The sequence below is a fragment of the Ochotona princeps genome, chromosome 20 (assembly GCF_030435755.1).
Source record: "Ochotona princeps isolate mOchPri1 chromosome 20, mOchPri1.hap1, whole genome shotgun sequence".
Classification (NCBI taxonomy): Eukaryota; Metazoa; Chordata; class Mammalia; order Lagomorpha; family Ochotonidae; genus Ochotona; species Ochotona princeps.
In genome coordinates, this window is record NC_080851.1 from 25,368,778 (window position 1) to 25,394,382 (window position 25,605).

The 25,605-nt window shown below is 48.8% G+C and overlaps 1 protein-coding gene across 1 annotated transcript in view; it reads right to left on the reverse strand.

Moving 5' to 3' along the window:
* CHN2 (chimerin 2) overlaps nt 1-25,605 on the reverse strand; it is a 262,947-nt gene that overhangs the window by 59,380 nt on the left and 177,962 nt on the right. Inside the window, exons 5-6 of the mRNA XM_058678065.1 lie at nt 24,907-25,020; nt 22,867-23,152 (exon numbers count right to left, since the gene is read on the reverse strand). Of these exons, the coding sequence (XP_058534048.1) occupies nt 22,867-23,152; nt 24,907-25,020 (400 nt within the window). The remainder of the gene's footprint in view (nt 1-22,866; nt 23,153-24,906; nt 25,021-25,605) is intronic.

A 25,605-nucleotide genomic window follows, 5' to 3' on the forward strand; every position in this document is an offset into this window, starting at 1 on the left:
CACGTGGTCAGCCTTAACCCTCGCAGGAAGGTGTGTGACAGGTGCCAACTGCTGGGTGGTTTTCCTTTACAAGATACACCAAGCTAATAAAGGCAACACGGGCTGGGCTGGGGAACTAGAGACCAGAGTTCAATCATCCAACTTGACTGACTTGGATGTGTTCCTATCGATGGAGAAGATTTTGTCCTGGGCAGCGGGAAGCTGAGACCAGCTGGATGTGCTTCTAGCTCATGGCCCAGTTATAATCCTGCTGCAGGCCCTGGTCTCCCCGCAACCCATTTTTACCCTACGTACCCTACTTACGCTTAATAAGGCTCAAATGCCATTGACACTCTGATGTGTCCCCATCTCTCATCCCTACAAAGCTAATGGGGTAATTTTGAGCAAACTTTATATTATGAAGACATGTCGACTTCACAGTGTAGGTATGATTTCTACCTCATCCCCACAACTGGATGTTTCATCCACTTAGGTCCCCATCTAAGGCAGAGGTTTCAGGTTAGGAAGGAGCTAGACTGCATCAAGATGAAAAGGATGAGTGAGGACAGCATTTGGGGTTACACAAGGTTTCAACAGCAGTCACAGCAAGGCTGATGAAAAGAATCAACTGTGATTGCATTTTAGCCCAAAGGATACAAGAGAAATCTTTTCACTTAGGCTCTGTCTGTTACAGGTCATTAATGGATGCATTTGGATTTAACCTGGGTAGACCTTGATCCCCCTATCAAATCCAACGCAACCATCAATAAACCCTGGCGTGACCTGGTTAGTCTTTAACACTGGAGTTAGCACAGCTGGTCTGCATGCCCCAAATGTAATGGTGCTCCTGTGGTCCAAGGAGCAAATGTCTGAAAATACCTTACATGCTGACTCCCGCTAGAAGGTTAGAGGCACAGAGGTGCCTGCTGCCACTCTCACAGCTGGAATGGCAGTGCCTGGTTCATTTTCCCCTGAGATAAGTGGTGTCCTCTCCCAGGGTCACATTTGTTGATTCAAGGTACTCAAGTGCTGAGACCTCACATTGCCAGATAATTCCTACAATTGGCTGGCACCCAAATCCAAGCTGTCTAGCGCCCCAAACCATGTTCTTATATGCCCACCAACAAGAATGCTCTCATAGTTGTTATATAAGATGGGGAGACCAGAAGGAAGTGGATGAACCCAGGAAGGGCTCCTTCCTAGAAGACAAATCCATCCAGCAAGGCCCCTTCAGCCTCAGCCTGCCCATCCTCTCTTACCCAGTGGACCCTCACTCTGTGTCTCCTTCTCCTTATTAAAGCTTATCTAAGCTTAAACCATTGGGGGCGACATTGTGGAATTTATCCTTGACAGGTGACAAGTGGCAAAATGGAATCAGCAGTATTGGTAACCAGGTAGCAGTTTGTAATTTACAAAGCACGTCCCTATCCATTGGTCCTTGGGCCCTTCAGCAGTCATATGACATAGAGATAGCCTTTAAATCCCGCTTTAGAGATGAGAACACTGAGGCTGAACAGGAACCAAGCATTGCCTGAGGTCCCCCAGACAGTAAGCAGGGGAGTGAGGATGAGAGCCAAGCTCTTGCATTCCTTGCTTTTTGCTCCTTCTTTGCCTTTGCTCTCCAGGCCACTGACTCCATTGCTCTTCCTGTAAAAGGCCTCCTACTATTGACAGTTGGGCTTTATATCAAATTACATTTACACAGTGGAGCAAGCACCAGTCAACCACGGCAAGTTTTGCAGAGAAAGGGGATACGTAATTCTCCTCAACAAAGACTGAACAAAGAGAGAACACTTTCAGAAAAAGTGAAGAAAAACTCAATAGGGGAGGCTTCTGTGGCAACCTGGGCCGGCTAAGGAAATTCAGTGACCACAGAGGCACAGACAGACAGAGGAAAGAGAGCAGGAAAGTATGTCTGCACAGGTGTCTGCAGTTGCACTGCAGGTGCCTGCACAATACTGTTGGCGGGGATACAGTGAAGGAAAGCGCAATATCTAAAGGGTACTCACTCAGTCTCGGGTGTCCACCCTACACTGGCACATCATGGGAGTCAGGGCTACTATGACCTTTGCACCCTAGCTCCCTTCCTTCCTGCACCCAGCACCCAGTTTTGGAATGTATGCATGTTCATCCAAAAGCTGGTAATCTGTCAGATCTTGACAACCAATAATCTTCAAAATACAGAATAAAGCAAACTAGAAAGTCAGTAAATTAGCAGGGCCAGTCTTATATCACAGCGGGTTAGGCAACACCTGCATGCCACATCTGAGAGCCAGTTTGAGTCCCAGTTGCTCTGCTTCCAATCCAGCCCCTTGTTAATGTGCCTGGGAAGACAGTCCAAGTACTTAGGTCCCTGAGCCCAGATGGGACCTAGATAGACTTCCAGGTATCTGTATCTGTAGCCATTTAGGGAATGAACTAACAGACAGAATTCTTGCTTTCTTTCTCTATGTGTCTCTGTCTTTCAAATAAAATAAATTTAACACAACTTTTAGAAAGAAATGCAACATGTTTGTATGAGAAGACTCTCCTGCCATCGCTTTTCAAAAATAAAAAACTAAATCTCAACAAAAAATTTCCACTTAGTTGTAGATTATGCTACCCACATAAGAACAGGTATATGCTTTGCAGGACCCCAATAAACATGGAAACACAGGCACCTTTTTGTAGAATCATTAGCAATGTCAGGGGGATGCCACAGAGCATGAAATCAAGCATGGTCTTTCCAAGACTAGGACGCTGTGAAGCACACACGTCACACAGCCAGGGCCCAAAGGTGTCCCCATCACCCTGGGGTTCTCCAGCAGAGGCATGGCAGTCATGGCTAAGCTTCCTTCTTTCACCAGAGTCTGGTCAAAGAGTGCCACTGGGTTGACTGGAAGATGACTTCTAGGAAGCACATGGCACTGTCTCCCTGGTGGCCATGAAACCACACAGGAACAGATTCCAAAAGACAGGTGTCTCAGATGCTAACAAACTGAGCAGACCCCAGGCTAATCAGATACCTTTGTACCTCGCTCCCTTGGCTGGACTCATTTATCACCTTGAACCTTTGGATGCCCAGGGTTCATGATTATACCTCGTGGTTGGAAAATTATCTATATTTGGAATAAACACATCCTCCTCAATTATTTGTCTCTTCTCCACAGACATGACAGTACAAGGGGTAAGGAGGCTTGATGAATACAAGCCCATGATAAAAACATGGCTGTAAAAGAAGTGTCAACAGCTTTTTATCTGCAACACTAGACATACCGTGGATAAATTCAAAAGAAGCGTTTTGAAGGCTTCCATGTTTCTCCCATCATAGGCTGGCAACAGATGGCTCTCAGACAGAACGCACTTGAACTACATGTTAATCTGGCATCCCAGTATTGCTACATGCCTCTAACTAACCCAGAATAGAACTCACCATGACTGCTTTTAAAACTCAAGCAACTCTTATCCTGAGCACATATTCTATGCCCAGGACTTTTTCTCACCCTAGGGGGAGAGGTGACTCAGACAGACAGAAGCAGCTACCTTTGTGTTTTGTATGTCCCCACAGGGAGCACCACATAATGTAAACGGACATGGAGGGTAGATGCATGTGCTGTGAACAAAAGCAAAGCATGCATCTCTAGGACCAGTGGGTCAGTGAGTGTCTTTTCTTTCACATCCCCAGCCACCCCTTGGCCCTCCATAAGACTCTCACTTTTAGCTGAGTGACTTGATCTTGTACCGCCTGTCCTTTCTTGTATGACTAGAGAGAGGAAAGTTACAGGGGACCCCTGCTTGTCTCTATCTCATTTATTATGGTACAAAATGCAACGAGGTATTGCATACCTGATTCATTTCATGGATACATCCATTAGTTTTCTGTGCCTGCTGTAGAAAATTGTCCATTAATACAACGCATCTGTGTTCTCTGAGAGCTCCTGTGGCCAGGAGTCTGAGATCAGCTTCTCTGGGCTGGAGCTGCAGGCACTGCTCCCTCCACTGGGAGTCACGCCTGTCGCAGGTCCCCTCCAGGAGCTCCTGCCCACTGGCACAGCTGGGTTGTGGTGGCTCCACTCCGGCATCTCCATGTCCCCTCCTCTCTATGGACTGCACAGGGCCTTCTCTGTGTCTGCCAAATCTCCCCTTCATACAGCCATTGCCTGGTGGTATTTTGGATCCATCTAGATAACCCAGAGCAGTCTGTTCATCCCAAGATCCTCAATGTGATCACATCTGAAAAGCTGCTTTTCCAATTTACAGTCACATTTGCAGGCTCCTGAGATGAGGTGTCTCTGGGGTCCATTCGTCTGCCTACCACAGCATTCTTACACAGCCAGGCCTTCTCACCTCCTTCCTTCACTGCTAACTCCATCTCCTGCATGCTCAAATTACTTCAAGCTTTGCAAAGAGCTTCATGAGTCAGGCTCACATGCCAACACACAGGTGCACTACAAACCCACCAGCCGAATCTCTTGTTTGCCTTTGAGATAGTCTTCAACTGAAAGCAAAATACACACCCTGAATTTTTTCCTACCACATCCCCTGGGGATAATCCTGGAGGCCACTCCACAGACCGCATAGTGAAGTACAGCCTGACCACAAATTGGGCTCAGCCCTCCCTCCTCCAAAAGTGGTTTTTTTCACAGTGCAGTCAATGCCAAGTTGCCACCTGCCTGAGCCGTCCCTTTTGCTGAACGTGGCTTTGCCTATTGCACAGGCCATGAGCACCCATGTCCCTGTCCCCAGCAGTGGGGCTGTAGCTGTACCTGCTGAATGCGTGAGCAGCATGATGAGCCCACAACACCAGTCACAGCCAACATGTGCAGCTATTTGGGTTGGCACTGAGCCAGGCACTGGCTCTACATACTGCAGAACTCCCTAGTGGTTCTGAATGAGTGCAAATTGTCTCATCCATGCACTATCCCAAGAGCAAGTCACTGTCAGCACTTCAGTATTTGCAGACCATGTGGTCTCTGTCCTGTAGGAACAGTCAATTCTATCATGGTAGCCTGAAGACACTCCTCATCCACAGTGTGCTGCTTTTATGACATGCTGGCAACATCAGGAGCTGGGCTGTGAAGGCCAGAGTTTGCCCCACATCCAGCGCAGGGATGTCCTGGTACACTACCCAATGCCTCACAAGTCAGACTTCCAGCTATTCCTGACCCAGCATGGGCATCAGCACTATTTCATTTCTGGCCTGACCTGTCTCCTGCTCTTATCAGTTTCTTCACGTGTGGGTGCTGATACTGCAAAGCCAGCTGCTCTTTGTTGGCTAAGAACTCTGGGGAGGGGTGGGGAGGGAAAGGATGGATCCGCATCTGAGACCAGTCCTATGGATTTCTCTTTGGTGTGCTCTCTATTCTCCCCGACTTGATCCTATGAATTCTAGCTGCTCTGATCTCCCCAGATTTTCAAGTCCATCTTCTCAATCAGAGTCCTGTATGCTCTACCTGAATTTTCTTCTCTGCACCTGCTGGACACTCAAGAGGGGGCAGCTACAGGACTCACCCTTAAAATTCAGTTCTCTGGGGCCCGGGGTGGTAGCCTAGTGGCTAAAGTCCTCGCCTTGAACACGCCAGGATCCCATATGGGCGCTGGTTCTAATCCTGGTGGCCCCGCTTCCCAGCCAGCTTCCTGCTTGTGGGCTGGGAAAGCAGTTGAGGACGGCCCAAAGCCTTGGGACCCTGCACCTGCGTGGGAGATCTGGAAGAGGTTCCTGGCTTCGGATCAGCACAGCACCGGCCATTGCACTCACTTGGGGAGTGAATCATCAGACGGAAGATCTTCCTCTCTGTCTCTCCTTCTCTCTGTATATCTGACTTTGCAATAAAAATAAATCTTTAAAAAAATTCAGTTCGCTGTTGTCTGATGACAGCTACTCAAACTCTGCTGCTGTCTATACACATTTACACATATAGGTGGGGAGTGTTTGGGGGAGCACTTTAAGTGGGAGGCTACTTCTGGCCCCTCCATGTACACTTAGCCTGAAGACTCTGTACAATAATGATGTTTATTGAAATCACCTGGACAGAGTTTAGGCCCTTGCTTCTGTTTTCTACCCAGAGATGTTGATGGCAACTGATCAAGGGTATGGGCTTGGCGTCAGTGTTTTGTTAAGAAACTCCTAGTCGACACTAACGGGCTTCCAAGATTGCAAACTATTGGGCTCCCTGGAGACCCTTCAAGGGAAGTGAAGGTGTTCCCATGTCCATCAGGACGGCAAGGCAAGGTTCTTGAACTCTGCGGTTGGAGGCCTAGGTTTCTTTTTCTTAGGGACCTCAATAATGACTGAACTCAAGCAATCCTGCACAGATGGTGATCAGTTGATGGACTCTGCTACCCAAAACTGTTGCACTTCATCAAATTCTCTTTAGTTCCTTCGAGCTCAGTACATATTTGCAGCTTGGATCAAAAACAAGCAAACAAAACACCAAATCCCCCCAAACCCCCAAACAAAAAATAAATCTGGTTGATTGTAGCAATGATTACAACACAGCATCTTAATCAGTTAAATAGCTAAGCTTAAAAAATCCTTCCTAGATTGATCTTAACAAATGTTCTCCACAGAGTACAGGATTTATTATGCTAATAATCGTTTACAGCTTAATTGCTCAACAGCTAATTAAAAGTTCTGTTATGTTTTGAGGGTATCTGATGGAGCATGATTTTGCATAATTTATTTCATGATGTTGATAAGTGAACTACACACAGCAATACCTTTCTGATGGCCAGATGAGTTTAGCTCATGATCACCAGAGCCTGGCACCAAAGACACATTAACCGAGTTTAGAACTTCCCTCCTTTCACAAGAGACTTGGGTTTGCGTGGAGATGGGATTCGCTGGGGTCTTTGTTCCCTTAACTCTAGCTCAAAGGCCCGGCTCTAAATGTTCTAACAAGAATCTAGCTGGGACTCTTCCATAGACTGCAGTTGATGCCACACAAACTACCTGTGCATGCCCTTAAGGCGCTCTGGGGAAGAAACCATGGGATCAACAGACTAGGACGGGAGAGAGAGCATGGCCTCTGATCAAATCTCTGTGTCATATCTCTCGTCTCTTCTAGGAATGCATCTTCCCTTATCTCATAAGCTTTCCCAAGAATCTTCCAAGGTACCCATACCCACACACCCCAGAAAGGAATCATGCCGGAAGGGTAGGAACGGCTGTTGCTCCACAAATCTTCTCTGTTTCTGATGGAGAGTGGGAGAAGAGCCCAAGAGTGGAGTGGAAGGTTGTCTGCACACACGGCTGCTAACCCCTCCTCTGCCTGTCTGTGCAAGCTCCTCCTCCCATCGCGCGGGCGAATCTGGACCTCTCGCCTTTAGATCTGGGCCACGCCTGAGATGGCCTTTGGCTCACAGGCTATGGTAGAAGGGCGGTTGTCAAACTTTGGAACTTGGTCTTGCAGTACTTGAAGCAATTTCTGAAGAGCTCAATGATGCAGACATGTGGAAAGAGAGAGAGAAGGCAGCCCCAGTGGGCAAGAGACACAAAGAGACCCAGCCAACTTGAGTCATTCCAGGTCCAGCAGTTCAGAGTCAAGGATGTGTGCATGGCTGATCTCTCACAGTCAGGTGACAGACCCAGGAAAAGCCATGTGAAACAGGCAGGGGTCACTTCTGACAAACCCTGCCCAGCAAGAAAATGCTTCTTGGAGTTTCAGCCACTATATTCTGGATTTGTCATCTGGCAGGCCGTAGCAGAGACAAGCAGACCAGCACGACATGCCAGTATTAGCCACAGAGGACTGCAAAAGAATTTCCACCCAAAATTGTAATGCAAAATCCATAAATGCATCAACTTCAAATATTTATGCTGTTAACCAATTTATTTGTCATAGGTATTCCAGTTGCCAGGAATATATGACTTTTTCCCATCAGGATAAATAAAATGTAGAATAGTGTTGGTTTTCGGCTTGAGAAGTTGCGTGGTAAGCAAAAAGCACAGGTGGGTGTGTCTTCTACGAAGCTCACCTCAGAGTAGCCTAATGGATACAGGTGGAAACAGTCAGAGGGGTTTCCTTCTTCTTCCCTTGGAAAACTTATGTGTTTCTGTCCACTTCATGTTTGGCTGAAGGCATGGGAGTGGAAGTGATATCACCTACTACTGAGTAGAGCAATAAGAGCATCCTGTGGTACCGTTTTTCTCTTTCCTCTTTCCAGAAGACAGCACAGCTCAGATAAGGACAGTACTGCTCCTTCTAGAGTAATTAATAGGTATGAAGGGGTTGGCATGGTGGTAACAAGCTAATCATCTGCCTGTGGCACTGGCATTCCATACAGGTGCTGGTTTATTCCTGGCTGTTCCACTTCTGATCCAGCTACCTGCTTGTGGCCTGGGAAAGTAGTGGAGGATGGCCCAAGTCCCTGAAGCTCCTGTAACCATGTGGGAAACCCAGAAGAAGATACTGGTTCCTAGCTTCAAATTGGCTCAGCTCTGGCTGTTGCAGCCATATGGGGAATGAAACAGTGGATGAAGATCTGTCTTTCCAATAAAAATAAATACATCGTTAAAACTACTAGGTATAGATACATACCTAATAATAAACTTGCATATGACTACAGATACAATACATGCATATGGCGATCTTAACTGGAAGAAATGTGACAGTCTAACAGCAGAATCCAACATAGCCAGTGCATTTAAGCTTGGCTGCCATATAAGGACACAGCAGTGCTTGGTTTAGTTATCAACAAACCAGTTTGTTCTCAGTTGTAGAGTCTGGACATGAAAAAGCTCTTCCCACATCCCTAAATGGAAAGCTGGGCCAGTCCGAAGCTGTGAGCCAGGAGCTTCTTGTGGGTCCCCTGTGTGAGTGCACAGACCCAAGGACCTGGGCCACGCTCTGCTGCTTTCCCAGGTGCATTTACAGGGAACTGGATCAAAAGAGGAACAACCAGGTATCCATACAGGATGCAGGTGCTGCAAACTGAGGATTAGCCTGCTACAACACCATGCTGGTCCCTCACGGACTTTTTGAAGACACTTCATAAACATGGGTTTAGCATTTTTTTTTGCACCAAAATAAACTCTTCTTTTTTAATGTATTTGATGGGGGGATGGTGCTGTGGTATATCGTGTAAAGCCACCATCTGCAATGCAAGCATCCTATTAGGGCACTGGTTCAAGTCCCAGCTGCTCCACTTCTGAGATTCATATCACTGATAATACACCTGACAAAGCAGCAGAAAATGGTTTGTGTCCTTGGGTCCCCGCCAGTATGAGAAACCCAGATGAAGCTCCTGGCTCCTGACTTCAGACTGGTCCAGCCCTTAGTGCTGCAGCCACCTGAGGGGTGACCTAGCAGGAAGAAGATCCCTCCCTGCCTCTTCCTCTCTCCCCCACCCTCTCTGGATGTGCATGAAACACCCACCCTCATGTAGAGGATGATTTCAGGCACTAACAAACCTGCTGCCTCCTCCTCCGTGACTTTTCTTCCTGCCTGCTCCCGTCAGCCCAGTCTTTCCTGATTCCACACATCTTTCAGATCTCATTTCAAACAACAGGACTGGGTCCCAAGGCCCCACTTAAGTGTCCAGCTCTTCTGAAGACACGGCACAAGGCAGTGGTAAGGCTGCGGTACACAAGCAGAGAGGGCTTTGCGTTCACACCACATTCTGCCTAACAGACTTTGCAAGCCATTCACTCCCCACTGCATGATGCACGGTGCAGTTGGCTTCCCAGATGCCCAACAAACAGGTGCTGACTTCAACACTGCACAAAAGAAAGTGCCCTGAAGAAAACACTCCTGCCAGCTAGACTCAGTTCCTCTGGTGGGAAAAGTTGATGCATACAGGAGCTGCGGGGCTGGCGGATAGCCGTTATCCGGACAGAGCAGTCAGATGTCAGAGCTACCGTCTCCCACGTGTCAGCCCTTGACTGCACACAATCCTATTCCTTCTGGCTGCAACCACCAAATTACAACTCGGGAGAAAAATGTAATTATATTCCTGCAGGCCAAGGACAGCAACAGAAAATACCCCAACTACAAATAAAGCAACAAGAGATAAACCAGGGTTACCCACGATGCAGAGCTCATCCAAAATATGCCAGAACTGTTATCAAAATGATTTCACATTTGTTGTTTTCTGTTCTGCAGTTTAAAAATAGTCGGCCTCAGCCCAGTTGAGGCATACAACCATGGGTACAGTTGTTTATGCGTCCATGTGCACTCACTAACAAGGTTGGCCGTTCTGGCACATGCACACACCTGGATCCCCACCTTCACACTGACAGTCTCCACTATGTCTTCCAGGAAGGGTTTTTAGTGAAGCGACCCAAGGAAATTGCCAAAGGCTTGTTTGTGGGCTCAGGATCTTGAAAGATTCTAACTGACCCATTTGCATTTTGGGTAAGATATTGGTTATGGTGGCTTCATTGTGTCTCAGTTCTCTTGGGCTTAGAGCTCAAACAAGCACACCCAAGCAGAGCACACAGAGGAAGCACCAGGTGAGGGGCTCAATGAAACAGCCCTCCTCAAGACTCAGCGGGTGAGTACATGCAGATGTCCCTGTTAGGACCTCGTCAATGGCTTTGCACACGTTCATTTTGTCCTGAGGAATTTGGGGGGAGAGAGCAGTGGACCTTAGTGTTCCCAGTCAAGAAGCAACAATATCAAACTGGACAAGGTAATTAGCCCGGGGCCCTCCCTGGAGGAAGCCCAGGGCTCTACAAAACTCTAGCGGCCTTTAAGGACATCACTGCACTCAACAGAAGACATCAATCATGCCTTCGTGTCAGGATGTTCTCAATGGATGCGTCTGTTTAGGGGGAGGGGAAAGAGCACCTCCTGGCAGAGACTCACAGGAACCAGGGAACAGCAGCTCTCAGATCACAGCCTCACACCAGCACGAGGAGAGGTTGAAGCCCAGGGCAAGGACTCTGGAGTGATTCCCTTGACTACTGCAGCTGTGAGTTGCAACCCGCCCCCCCCCCCAATCCTGCAGAAATGAAGGGGTGCTGATGAGGCACCCAGAGCTAGCCCAGCTGCATCAGCATACAGGGGGAGGAGAGAAGCAACTTCACCTAACTCAGGGTGAAAGTGGATCCCAAGAAGGGACCTGCAGGCCATCAAGGCCATTTGGAAGATAAGGGAATTTGCAAAGAGGGCTCTTGGTGAAGGGGGCAGTTGGAAGTGCACTGGCTGAGGGTACAGTCACAGGGGGAAATGAAGGAACTCTTAGGATCCTTCCCCAAATGCCACAGAGAGTTGTCAGTCCCAGGTCATGACTGTTGTTCTGGTGAAATCGCGAACACCTCCGAACCCACAGGTTCTCATGCTCACTGGCTGGTCCAGAAGGCAAGTCGTGTCCAGGTATTGCTCATGTTCCAAGAACTGCAGCCAAGGGGGTAGTGGATCCACCTCCTCAGGACCAACGAATGCAGAGCCCAAAGAGTAGCAAGCCTTCTCAGAAGGTTATTAATCTTGTGAGAACTCAGTCTCTCTCTCTCTCTCTCTCTCTCTCCCCTGCATCCTACCTTGTGGATAATGAGCTTAGGAAACAGAGTGAAGGGAGAGGACAGAAGTTGACCACAGCCCACACAAGGTAGCCAGACCCCTTGCTAAACCAGCTATGGCTAGGAAAAGAGAGTGAACACTCAAGTTTTGCTTCTCTAGTATTCTTCAGGCCCAGGAATTCTATTTTTTTTTTAAGATTTATTTATTTTTATTGGAAAGGCAGATATACAGAGAGGAGGAGAGACAGAGAGGAAGATCTTCCGTCTGATGGTTCACTCCCCAAGTGACCGCAACGGCCGGTGCTGCGCCAATCTGAAGCCAGGAGCCAGGAGCTTTTCAAGGTTCTCCCACGCGGGTGCAGAGTCCCAAGGCTTTGGACCGTCCTCAACTGCTTTCCCAGGCCACAAGCAGGGAGCTAGCTGGGAAGTGGGGCCGCCAGGATTAGAACCAGCGACCACATGGGATCCTGGTGAGTGCAAGGCGAGGACTTTAGCCGTTACACTATCGCACTGGGCTCAGGAATTCTATTTATTAAAACAAGATAATGGGGCAAGTCTTTGGGGTATTTTCCTTTCCTGCATTCCATATCAGTGTGCCTGAGTTTGAGGTCCTGCTCCAATTCACATTTAGGTCCCTGCTGACACACACCCTAGAAGGCAACAGGTCATGACTCAAGTATTTGAGTCTCTGTTATCCTTGTGTAAGATCTGGATTGAATTCCAGCTCTTGGCTTTGACCTCAGACTAGGCCCCCACTGTTGTGACTGCTTATTGGGTGAGCCAGGGATAGAAGATCTCATTCCTCTATCTCTGCTTTTCAAGTCTGTGAAAATAAACAAAAATAATTTTTTAAAAAAACAGGACAGTGTTTTGAGACTGAAAGTAGACTTCTGATTAGTTCTAAGTTACTACAAAAGTCAAAGGATGTGACAAACTTTATACTTTAGAGGAGGGCATGGACCCAAATTGTTCATCTGTGCAGGCCTCCTGGACACAGCTGGGCAAGGGAGTAGACTAGGGCAAAAGCTGTGCACAACTGCATACAGGGTGTTGGGACAAGGTTCCAAGAAGCCTTGGAGGCTACTCCAAGTGATAGCTCTCAAGTAGCCCGGAGCTCTTAAAGAGTTTCCCAGATTAGGACAAGCATGGGACTGGGTTCAAGTACACCTGCCAGCTGGGTGGTCCCAGTTCCTTCAGCACCTCAGTTTCTGCCCCCAGTCCCGAAGCTATTGTGAGCAGAGTGGGATATAAACAACCCAAAGCCACCCAGTGCAACAGCAGGCATGAAGTGACCACTCCACGAGGCTCCTGTATCTTTCCCTGTCCCTTCCTACCCAGTGGGTCTTGACACTGACCTGGCTGAAAGGGAGAAAGTCCAGTGGATTCAAAACTCCACCTAGAGCCTAGTGCTTCCCAGTTCTTTAGGGAGGAACCGCCTTATTTCCTAATGCTCAGGGGAGCACAGTGCTGAACTCCTCTCCCTGCGCCCCTTCACCACTGGACAAAGTGAGATGAATGCAGGTGGATGAAGACACGTGTCTGCTACCCAGTGTCGTGGAACTCAGTGAAGGCAGACAGAGCTGTACAATACGCCAAACCCTTCCAAAAGTGCACAGAGCCAGGGCCCAAACGGCACAAGGGGATTTTATATTAGAATTCACGGAGTAGACCCGTTTGTGGGTAATGAAGCCCTTCCTAAATAAATGTCCTTAGCCAGATGTGTTTCTGCGGAACAAATGAGTCAAGAAGGGAAGATGATTAGTCAGGCTGGCCATGCTCTAGTTCCCAGGTAGCAGGCACCCAGTCACACAACCTGCAAGGAAGAGTTACACACCCCCGCAGGGGTCAGCCTCCCCCAGCCTCAGGTGTCTTGTTTTTAAGATTTATTTTGTTGGTCCGAAAGGCAGAGTCAAAGTGAAAGAGAGGGACACAGAGAGAGGTCTTTCTCGTACTAGTTCCTTCGCCTCATCACCAGGGTGGGTGACAAAATAAGGATCCAGGAACTGCAACAGCATCTCCCATGCAGGCGACAGGGGCCCAAGCACTTGGGCATCCTTAACTGCTTCCCCAGGGCGTCAGCACAGCACTAAGGACTCTCTCTAGAGCTCACAGGAGACATTAGTGTCACAGTCGGCGGATTAACATGAGGTGCCACAATGCTGGTCCCTGATTCCTTGTTGCTGTTTATTGCTTTTTCTAAACTGGTAAACATCTAAACTTGAAGGTTGTGAGGCCAAAGGAAATGATGTCATTTATAACGCCTGAAAATAGCAGCATGTTGCGCAAACGTAATGTCCCTTTTGGGAACTCCATTCCAAACTCTAAAATTCTCATCCTTAAATCATTCCAAATAAACACACCGGAAGTTTCTTCAATCAGGCATTGTCTCAGAGGGAGTTCTTGTGCTCCGTGGTTAAACACAGCTACTTCTGTTCTACGGAACATGAGAAGCAATGTGCCCCGCCTGCAATGCTGCATCTTATTTCATTCTCAACTTAAAGACCTGTCTGTGGCTGATGCCATGATTCGACTTCTAAGGGATATTTTTTTTTCTCAACACTGAATCACATGAGGTCAATAAAAGCTGCACGTCTAATTTTAACATCCTTCCAGTGGGCGGACTTCATTAGTTTCATAAACAGAGACCAGGAACAAAGTGAAATATTAACTTTCTAGAGACTTCAAAGTGATTATGTGTAGGGAGAGACAAAACCAAAGGGAATATTTATAAATGATGATTATAAAGTTCAGCCACACATTTCGTTCTGGAGCCGTGAGTGATGCCAGCGCTACAACCTGTCCCGCAGGCAATGAGAACAGCTAACCTACCGCGCAGCCTAGACAGCCTCATTTCCATGCGTGTCAAAGGAAATTATGCAGGACACAAAATTCTCCTGTTTCCAAAAGGTTGCTGTTAAGAAACCCATCAATTCCCACAGGCTAAGCTTTGAAACAACAGATTACACACAGACTAGCAACCTTCCCTTCTTCAGGGTCTGTAGGCTTCCAGCTTGGGTCATCTGTTTTACCAATGGCCTTAGTGGGGCGGAGGTCGTAGTGGGAAAGTCTCACTGCTCAGACAGCTGTGTCTGGCCACCAACAAAGCAAAGGGTGCCATGCTTCTTTCCATCTTAAAGTTTCTATTTATTTATTTGAAAAGCAAAGAGACAAAGAGACAGAAAGATCGTTCACCTGCTGGTTTACTCCCCAAAGGTCTACACTAGCCAGGACTGGAACAGTACAAGCCTGGAACTCCATCTGTTCTGGCATGTGAGTGGCAGGAACCCAACTATCTGATCCAGCACTTGCTGCCTCACAGGGTGTCCATAGGCAGAAGCGGGCATGAGAGTGGAGGCAGCACTCAAGCAGGAGCACTCTGAGAAGAGATGTGCGAACCCGCAGCAGCGGCTTGCCTGCCTTTCCATATGCTTTTGGAAAGATTTCCAGGAAATTTGGCGCAATGTTAAGAATCTACTTCACTAGAGTTTATTAACATTCTTTCGCATACTGCCTTAATTTTACTTAAGTACACTTAATTCTTAACAAGTCTACAAACACCCAAGAAACTTAAAGAAGTTCATGGGAAGTAGAATTAAGAGATGTTTGCTTTGGTGTAAAACCCTGACAGCCATGCATCTTTTGTTTCTCCTGGACTGAGTACACGCCTTCTTCTGCATGCCTGGAGGTGCAGGACAAAGCGCTGCATCCAGAAGTGGTGTGGGCGTTACTTCCCCTAGGCTGCCTAGAAAGCTAGACACCACACTCCTGCTCATTGCAGTATACCCTGAGTGCCCCCACTCCTGATTCAACAGCACCACCTTGAAGAAGGATGTGTGTGCTTTCTTAATAACAGCAACAAGCAGGGGGCAGGGAATGAAGGACGGATGGCGGGGATGGTGACCAGCTGGTGGGTGAGTGCCTGGGCTCCTGGATTTCAGCACAATTGCACCCTTGCCCAGCTCAGAGCAAAGTACAAACTGCTCTAGGAACATGCAGGCGAGGCTCAGGCGAGGTGCCAGGCACTCAGTTCCACTTCCCAGTCCAAACTCTAATTCTTGTCATATTCAGCCACGTGGAATCAGGGTAAACCACCCCCCCCCAACCATCATCTTGAGAGTTTCATGAGCCCTAACCGGATCCTGCGCCCCACCCAGAACCTGATTGCATGGCCAAGGAAACGAGATTCCTCAGACCATCCTTGGCTCACCAAACTTTCTCTGGGATCAGGGGTAGATGTGACTCCACCAGAAGCTGAGAATTTTGAAACAGGGAGGGGAGTAGCTCTGGGTGGCAAAAATGACAGTCCTGGGCCCGGCATGGTGGCCCAGTGGCTAAATCCTCATCTTGCACGTGACGGGATCCTATCTGGGCACTGGTTCTTGTCCCAGCTGCTCCACTTCCCATCCAGCTCTCTGCTTGTGGCCTGGGAAGGCAGCGGAAAACAGTCCAAAGCTTTGGGAGGCTACATCCACAAGCAAGACCAGGAGGAAGCTCCTGGCTCCTGCCTTCAGGTCGGCTCAGCACCAGCCATTGTGGCTACTTGAGGAGTGAATCAGTGGATAGAAGATCTTCCTCTCTGTTTATCTGACATTCCAATAAAAATAAATAAATCTTTAAAAAAATAAAAACAAATAAAAAGAACAATTCTGACATAGCATCTGTCGCATGTGCTAGAAGTACCTACAGGTGCCTTACAGAAGTGTGTGCAGAGGTCCCGTGTAGATCCTGTGCCAGCCGCTACCTACAAGGGCCTTGAGTATTGGAGTAAAGGCGCGGCAGGAGAGAGCTCTGGAACTCACGCCCCAGTGGTACTGAGGCACACCTATATATGTCAGAATCACTGGACACCTGTTATCAAGGTGAGTTCTGTTTTCCACCCCTGCTGACAGCCACTGGGAAGAGCTGGGAGTCTAGGACAGGGACACACTGTGTGAGCTGGATCCTGCATAATATTACCGATTTCTTCCTCTATGAGAGGTCTCCCACTTCTTGGTTTATTCCTCAAATGGCCGCAACAGCCAGGGCTGGGCCAGGAGCATCCAGGAACTCTGGTCTTCCCTTGGCCACTGGGAGCCCCAGCACACAGGCTATCTGCTGCAGCTTCGCCAGGCACATTATCAGGGAGCTGGGTCAGAAGCAAAGCGGCCGGGATGCCAGCCAGGTGCTCCGACAATGGGATGCCAACGCTGTAAGCAGAGCTCTAACCCACTGCACGGTAATTCTGGCCCTCAGAACCATCCTGGCTCCTCACTCCCTGTCTGGGCTCTGTAGTGTGGACATAGGTCCTGGGGACAGTGTACAGCCCTGCCCTGTCAAAGGTGGTCAGAGCAGCACACAGATGCTTCTCGAACATCTCCCATGGCCAGCTGTGTCCATCCCAGCAGGCTCCCTTTCCATCCACCGATGACTACGGCAGCCATGGTCCCTGAAACACAATCCACTGCTGGGAGGCTGGTGGTGTGCAGAGCTTGCCAGAGTCGACGGCACCAAAGCTAACCTCATTAACGGCCTCTTCCACAACTGACATCACAGTGAATCTGAGAGAAACGGGCATGGGCTAAGTCAGAGTCCAGTGTGTTTTGGACACCCCACATTCATCATCTCTCATGCCATGCACCCCTGTGCAGCTGGCACACCCCCCGCATCTCAGACCAAGCGATTCGGTGGCACAGGTTGAACACATCTGTGGAAACCCATTAAGCCAGATGGTAAGAGACTTGCAAACATGTAGAAACAACGCCAACAGTCTCACCGCTTTGTCTCAATTTGGAAAATTGGGTTATTTCCACCCAAATAGATTACTGACACTGACCCATAACTGGGCTCATTATTATTATGTTTAAGGGATTTAACAAATAGATTTTTCCTCATGTTTACTAATATAGTAACTATGAAAGCTCTTTGAGGGGAGGAGGGTCCTGAGACTCAGATGTTCGAGTTCCCACGGACAAGAATCCTGGCGAGTCCGATTCCAGGGGTTCCTCTTTCACTTAAAAGTCCCAGGATGGCACAGCAGGCCACACGCGTAGCAAAGGAGCTTAAACTGCACAAAAGACTCGCCCCAGCCACTGCATGCCCAACCATGGCATAGCCTGGTCTGTGCTATAAAACCCAAGGCCACTGGGACTACGCAACGGGTTCAATGCCCAGAACTGGTTCTTCTTACTCTGGACAACTGTTGGGTTGGATCCTCTGACATCGCCTTCCTGCAACTCTCCCGGCAGCCACAAGATGGCACCGCTGCATAGAAAACAGCACAGGCTGCGCTTCGTTCTCCAGATTGCAGAAGAGGATGCTTCAGGAGGCTCTGCCCCAGTTTAACATCTGCACACACACGTTACTGTTTGTCCCTGTCAAACCACTCCTTTGGGAGACCCTTCCCATGGGAGCCTCCCATACTACATGAGCCACCAGCTAAAACATGATCCTCCCTTAGCCCCTTCCTCCTCTAGGGGACCTCTCTCTCAACTGTGGGGAGACCATACTCTGTGACCACCAATGAGAGACTCTGCTCTAGCTCTCAGCAGACCCCAGGAGCCCTCCTGCCTCCCTGGCTGCTCTTCCTGCTGTATGCATCTTCCATTTCCTGGCTGCTGGGACACCCTCTAGACAAAGTGTGGCCCCAACTCATTTCTACCTCCCCAGCCCACACATTCACACAAGCCTGGGCCATCTGAGCTCCCAGGTAACTCCTGAGCAGCAGACCATGGCATTCTACCCAAGCCTTCAAGCTGACCCTCCAGACTCCAGCTTCCCAAGAGGCTGCAGGAAGTCCAGCCCTGCAGAGCAAGATCCTCCCTTGGGATGAATCTGGGACCATTTCTTGCAGCTTTTAAATCCACCCAACCATGGCACACCCTGCAACAGCAGCAGCATCTGCCCCTAACTGGTGGGCTCCAGGGGAAGAAGGAGACAGGTTTATCCAGTTCTACAACCCCAGTGTGCCTGTGTCAGAGCCACCTGCGCTAGGGCACCGGGTGAGCGGCCCCCACTCTGCACTCTGCCCCCCAGTTCCTGATCTCAGGCCCGAGGCCCAAGACTGCATTTCTATCCAGTCTCCCAGGTGCTTCTCTAAGGCCACGTAACTTGAGACACACAGGTTTAGACAGTGCCTTGCTGCCTATCACCAAGCTGATATGTGAGATGCTAAGGGGAAAAATGGGGGAGCTATCAGCAAGGTTGAGGGTCCTTGAACAAGGCTGGGGAGAAACAGGCCCTGTCTGTGCAGAGGGCTGCAACTACTGTGTGCGCCCTGCCAAGGCTGTGGCACATCCTACCCAGGATGTGTGTTCACACCTATCCACTCCCACGGGTGAAGTCAGGACATGACTGTTCTCTCCTCACTGGACTTCTGAATGGGATCCTACATTTAGCCCAAACCCCAACTCAAAGCCTAGAGAACAGGATGGGGAGCAACTGGCTCCCCGACACTCACCTCACACACCTGACATGCCCTCCCTGCAACACCCACAGGGTCAGCTCTTGCACCCTCCTACTGATAGTCTACAATTTCACAAGAAAAAAAAAGAGGCAACATTTCCCCCTCCTAATTTACACAAATGATAGGTGCAAGGGAGCTTTCTGAAACATCACAGACATGCATATAATGAAAAAGTTATTTAAAAATGAAACTCATCTGCTAACTGCATTTTCCCACAAGACATCTGATGTACCTCGTGCTGTGAACTCTATGTCAAGTCACTGTTCCTCATGATTGAATGACTTGGGGAGAGCTCCCCATATCAGCCCATGGGGGGTGGGGATTCTCATTCCATTCCCAGAGCCGCATGCTGGTCCTTCACATGGATGGACCTCACCCACTAAAGCAGCCCTGAACGGACATTTTCCAACTTGTGCTGTGGTACAAATCCAGCAAGATACACAATCTGTTAAAATGCACCATGGGTTCAGGTCCCCAATCGGGAAAGCCAAGAGCTGAACTGCTCCAAGTCTGACAATCCTCAGCGCCAACACAACAGAACCTTTTGGATCCTGCAGCAGTTCAGGTGTTAGGCATGCTCAACCTGTGAGGTCTCCGCTCAGATTCCAGAATACAAAAAGCATTCTGACCCAGAAACACACTGGGTCCCAAGCATTTGGTCAAGGGCTACCAACCTGCACCTTCATTCATGCGCTTTTATTCTATCAGAGACGCAAATGTTCTCCCCAGAAAAAAATATATGTATACATGCACCTTGACACAGCAACCCGTGTTGATTTTATTCAAAGGCGTTTTCGGGAACTGTGTTGACCCCACATTGACTTGCTGGGTATACTGTATAAGGGAAGTTGAATCAGCCAAGCCACACATTTTCCAAAGTGAATCTTGTTCGAGTTACAAGACTTGTTAGTGCCAATTGACCTGACCTGGCCCAAACCAAGGACATTTTCTGAAAACCATAAGGACCGTTAGGACACCACAAGGACCAGCATCTCAGGAGATGGATGAGGCCCTGAACTGGGCACGAGGAAGCTTGGGTTGGATTTCCTGCCCTGCCATTGTGATCTTCTCCATAAAATGGAGCGGTGATTCGTGCTCTGCAGACAGCAGAACATTGTTGCAGGAATAAAATGGAAGTGATTTCATGTGTGGGCAATCTGTGACCCATAAAAGTCTGAAACGATGTTGAATCCTGCTGTCACTGCACACAGCACCGCTCCTGAAGGTTGGTGGATGATCCGTCCAAGGAATAAATTCTACAACACACCCCCATGAACTGGCATGGGCCATGACCATTTTAATGAAGTGCACCAAATGGTGACTGTCTATATACCATAAAGTAAAACCAATTACATAAACAATCAGGGAATAACTCGCTATTGGCTTAAACCACGATGGCTGGCGTTTTTCTTTTTACTGTTTGCATCCTACCCAGCTTTCCACCTCATCCACAATTATTAAAAGCAAGTTCACTGCTAACTAAATTGACAGGAGATCCCGTCTGGGAACCACTTACATCTGATGGGGCAGGGACTATCTTTCGCTAATTAATGCTGCAAATATTCTTGGATCCATGGCTAACCCAGTCTCCTTGGATTTACTTGGAAATAATAACATAAACGGGCCCACGATGTTGAAGTACTCTGGGGCCACAGAGGCTGGAATGACTGGATTTGAGGAATATAAAAAAATCCACCCACCAAGCTCATTACCCCTTCAGCCCACACTGCTACCGAGGCAGACAGCTACGGTGGGTTCCTGTCCGTCCACCCCTTCCAGTCGCTGCCACCTCTTTCTCAGTTCCTGCCACCATGGCAACAGCAAACTGACCTGGCCTTAGGGGAAACAGCCTCTCTGGCAAGACTTAGACTTTTAATAATTCCCCGTGTCAATACTGGTCAGAGGAAAATGGATGGATTTGCACCAAGTTACTTAACAAACCTAGGAACATAATAGCGGCCTCCAGCAAGTGCCCAGACCCCATGCCCAGAGCCTCCCCTGGGAGACCCAAACATCATATCATTAGCATGTGAGACATCCATGCCACGGGCACCTGCTCATTATGCTGCCTGCTCCCAGCAGTGTTTCCTTTATTCATGGCCCTCTACAAGGGTAAAAGTTTGTGGGGTTCTTCATTCCAAGTGATCAATAATCTGGTAATTTCCTCCAAAAATACATTTTTCTCCCCTCTGAAAACATTGTTCATCTATCAGGAGGGAGCAGAGAGAGCTGCCAGCTACAGGGGTCACCCCTCAAACGCCTGCACCACATCTGACAGGGGAGCTAACATCTTTCACCAAGGAACACTGTTAATATCCTCGGCCTCCCGGCTAATGTGGTCTTTTGCATTCATTTTGGAAATGATCACTAAACAAATGGATGAACCACCCTTAAACATTCCAAACTGCAAGGCTGTGTTTGAGAAATACAAATCCTTGGATTGGGCTGGCAGACCGGAGCTGGGAGACTGGAGCTGGAAGCTCTGTCCAGCTCTCCCACGTGGGCGGCAGGGACCTAATCACGTGAGAGGTTGCCACTGCCTCCCAGGGTCAGAAGGAGGAGGCTGAGGGGAGGGTCCAGGCTGCGCGTAGGTGCTCTGCGTGGCATGTGGGGGTCTTACCCACCAGACTTATTTTGAATGTGTGAGTATGAACACATGCATACTGTTGCACAAGTTTCCTGTTGGGAGGACGTCCAGGCATCCCTGTTTCTTCTGACCACATTTCCAGGCCCCCAGGAGCACCAGTTCCCACCCCACCATACACGGGCACTCACTCTGCCCGCCTCCTTCCCATGCAACATCCTGCTAGGCGGCCTGCCCTTAGTACCAGATTCCCTTCTGGGTGGCACCACTCTCTGACTCAGAAATATAAACACTGCTGGGGAGATTTATTTTGCAATTCATCTCATGTGGTGTCAGAGCCGGGAAGGTCAGCTTCCAGATTTTCTATTTTAAATGACTTTGGAACCAATTCTGCAAACAGACTCTTGTCTGGCCTGGCACACACTCTGCGAGCTGGGACTCAGGTCCTTGGCTCTCTTTTGTTAAAATGTCAACCATCAGAAACTCCACTATCTCCCAAATCACTTGTTTGTAAAAGAATTAAACAGGTGCCAAGGAGACACTGGGGTTAGGAAGAGAAAACGGCAAATTATTTTTTCATGGGCCAGCTGCTCGACGCATATGGTTCCCGAGAAGGCTCCTAAGCTCAATGAGCCCATCACTCAGGACCCTCTCCCTTCAAGCCAACAGGATTCGGCTGCCACTCTCGCAGGTCTTTCTGGGAACCCTCCAGGTCAAGGCCAAGGCCAGATAAGTCATCCTGAGCCGCCTTGCCTTTGCTGTCCAACAACTGGACAGCAAGTCAGCCCACTCCAATTCAGGTAAGAACCAACTACCGCCAGAAGGTGTCGCACTTGCTGCTCGTGCCCACCCACTCTGTCCCAGTGCAACTTGAGCACACCAGCCGGGGCTGATGGAGCAGCGGGGTCCTGATTCCTACAGTGGGAAGCAGACACCACAGGACCAAAGTAAATGGGACCAAACGGGGGCACATCCAAAAAGAAACCTGCTCATGGTGTCTGGGAAAGAAACAGCGACACACTGGAGAGGGGTTTCAAAGATCCCTAGCCACTTCCGGTGTCCACTCACCTTGCTCACACATAACATGCTCGGGGAGGGGAGTGGTCTTCCAAACCCAGCAGAGCCAGTTTTCTTAAGCTTCTAGAGATGGGTACAATTACCGCTTATATCTGCCACCCAAAACAGTAAGCTAGGAGAGACAGACAGGCAGACAGGCTGGTCTGGGTTGTACTGACAAGCCGCTGGGATGCCTGGTCTGTGTAGAACCCTCCAGAGACAATCACAAACACACTTCCCCAAAACGGTTCACCCCAAAATGCAACTCCCAATCCACTCATTCATGAATCCTTGTGGTCCTGCTGCACACGTGTGGGTAAATCAGTGAGGACACACGGACCATGGCCAGCATACACACGGCCTCACCTTCTCCACTCCCGAGTGCCCTTCGTGGCTGACGCTCGTCTTCCTGGATTCGTTTTTAGACCTGCTCAGCCGCCTGGAGACTTTTTCTCGGAGTAGAGTGGCGTAGCCAATGTGCTCGTAGATGGGGTTTGTGGTCATCTTGGAGATGTACTCGGCAGCTTTCGTTTCTATGTACAGCGTTATCAAACCATCCGTCACCAGGTCATGAATGGACTCGAACCTCTTCTCCCCCACGAAGTGCTTGCCATCATGGAAGAGCCGGTAGTTCAAGGTCTGGTTTCCAAACCTGCCACAGTGGGAGGGATGTGGGATGACGACAGTGTTAGAAACAAGCAGACCAGCGACACACACTGCAGCGGCTGATGGCTGCTTCAACCTGGTCCAACGGCGACCTGATCTCTCTCATTCGGTCACTGCCGACACCTTCTGAGGTAGGCACAATGAATATACCCATTTTGCAGTGTAGGCAACTGAGGCTGGAAGACATGGAGTACCTGCCTGGGATTGCATGTCTGGAGTGAGGCACAGGTGGGGTTTAACCAACTCTCATCTGGGGGTCATTTGATTCTAGAAATGTCTGAGGCCACCAGGTTGTCGGCATTCTCATTTGCAAAGATCAGCAGGAACTGCCTGATTGACAAAGTTCTTATTTGTACTCTTATCTGGGAAGCAGCCGCCCCTTTCAGATGGTGCCTCTGTGTCTGCCACCACCTCATTTAAGGTATGTTCTAGACGTTTTTCCATTGCACCCCGGACAGTTTCTTTTTGAGGTCGCATGGGGTAGGCACACCCTTGTGGGCTGACCTGGGCAGGGGTCCTATTCCAAACACACTTCACACAGGGACCATTGGAAGACAATGGGATTCCAACATGGGACTCCTTCCCCAATCCTTGCAGAGCCACAGTGAGAGTCAGCCAACACAATGAAATCTCTGACCAAGGTATGGAAAATGCAGTAAATGCAATACCTCTCCTCGGTTGTGATTTGGGGATCACAGTTTCAGGACAGCCCTGCTCTACTGGCTCCGTGGTGTGCAGCGCCAGGGCCAGCTACTGGAGTTCCTGGGTGAGCCTTGGGAGAACTTCGTAAACAGATGAGGCTGGGCAGGTCTCACCAGGCATGTACCTGCCGTAGGAGGCAAGCAAGCCTTTCTTCAATAGGAGCTGCTGGGTCTGCTGCAAATGTAGCTCAATGTTTTGGGCAGAGGAAGGTATGGGAACACTAACCTTCCAGATAATTCTCCAGTGTCCTGTGTGTTTAGAAACACAGCTCAGTGTGCATACATACCCTGAGCATCTGGCCAAGCAAAGACAAACAGTCCCTGATGCACTGCTGGTCAATGAAAGCAAACAGGAAGTTGTAGCGAGAGGTACAGACACTTCCTATAATGGTTAGAGTACCACTCCTGACACTCATGTCCCTATCAGAGCTCCTGTATCCAGCTCCGCTTCTGGTTCTGGCTTCCTGCTCATGAGCACCCTTGAAAGCATCAGGCAATGGCTCTGCCAGCCATGTATGAGAGTTCCCAGCTCTAAGCTTCAGACCGACCCAGCCCCAGCTCTTTCAAGCATTTGGGGGGTGAACCAATGAGTAGATAATCTCTATCTGTGTCTTCACCTTCAAATAAATTAAATAAATAATTTAAGCAGCTGGCATAATATCTCAACTGGCTAATCCTCTGCCTGTAAGCATTGGCATCCCATATGGGTCCTGGTTCATGTCCCGGTTGCTCCACTTCCAACCCAGCTCCCTGCTTATGGCCTGGGAAGGCAGCGGAGGATAGTCCACGGCCTTGGGACGCTGCAGTCACATGGGAGATCTGGAAGAGGCTATTGGCTACAGGTTGGCTCAGCTCTGGCTGTTGTGGCTATTTCAGGAGTGAAATTGGATGGAAAAACTTTCTGTCTCTTCTCTCTGTAAATCTTCCTTTCAAATAAAAATAAGTAAATCTTTGAAGTTAATGCCAGGAAGGTGGCTTATATCACAGTTCTTTAAAATGGGACAAACGTAAGCAACGCCATGATGACACAGCAACTCACCGTAGTGCCAGTGTGTAGCATCCCGGCTGCCGCTGGCTCTCACGGAGGATGTAGGCGCCTTCCACGCCCCCGAGGAGCTCGTCAGCCTGCTCCCGGGATATAATCCCATGAAACCTGAAGGCAAGATCAGTGATGCTCTGAGCAGACCACATACAAAGTAGGGACCAGCAAGAGCGGGCAGAGGGTGGTGGGGCTCCCAGAATCTATAGCCCACTCCCTCAGCTAAACATGGAGCAGGGCTGACTGCTTAAATTGAAGGGTAATTTGGAAGCACCGCCTGGTACACCCCCAAATAGGTAATAAGTATTCAAGTAGACAATAAGGATCCAAATAAATAATAAGTACTCAGGCAACAAAATACCCAAATAGGTAATAAGTAGTCAAATAGATAATAAGTCCCCAAATAGGTAATATGAACTCAATGAGCAGTAAATACCAAAATAGGTGATAAGAACTCAAATAGATAATAAATACTAACAAATACCCCAGTAATCTATACACAGTGAGTACCCAAATAGGTAATAAATATCCAGACATCAAGTACTCCAATAAATAATGTCTAAATGGATAACAAATACTCAATTAGAAAATGAGTATCCAAATGGGTAGTAAATACTCAAACAGAAAACAAGTCCCTACGTAGATGATAAGTACTCAAACAGACAATGAGTATTCACCCAGGTAATCAGTACTCAAGCA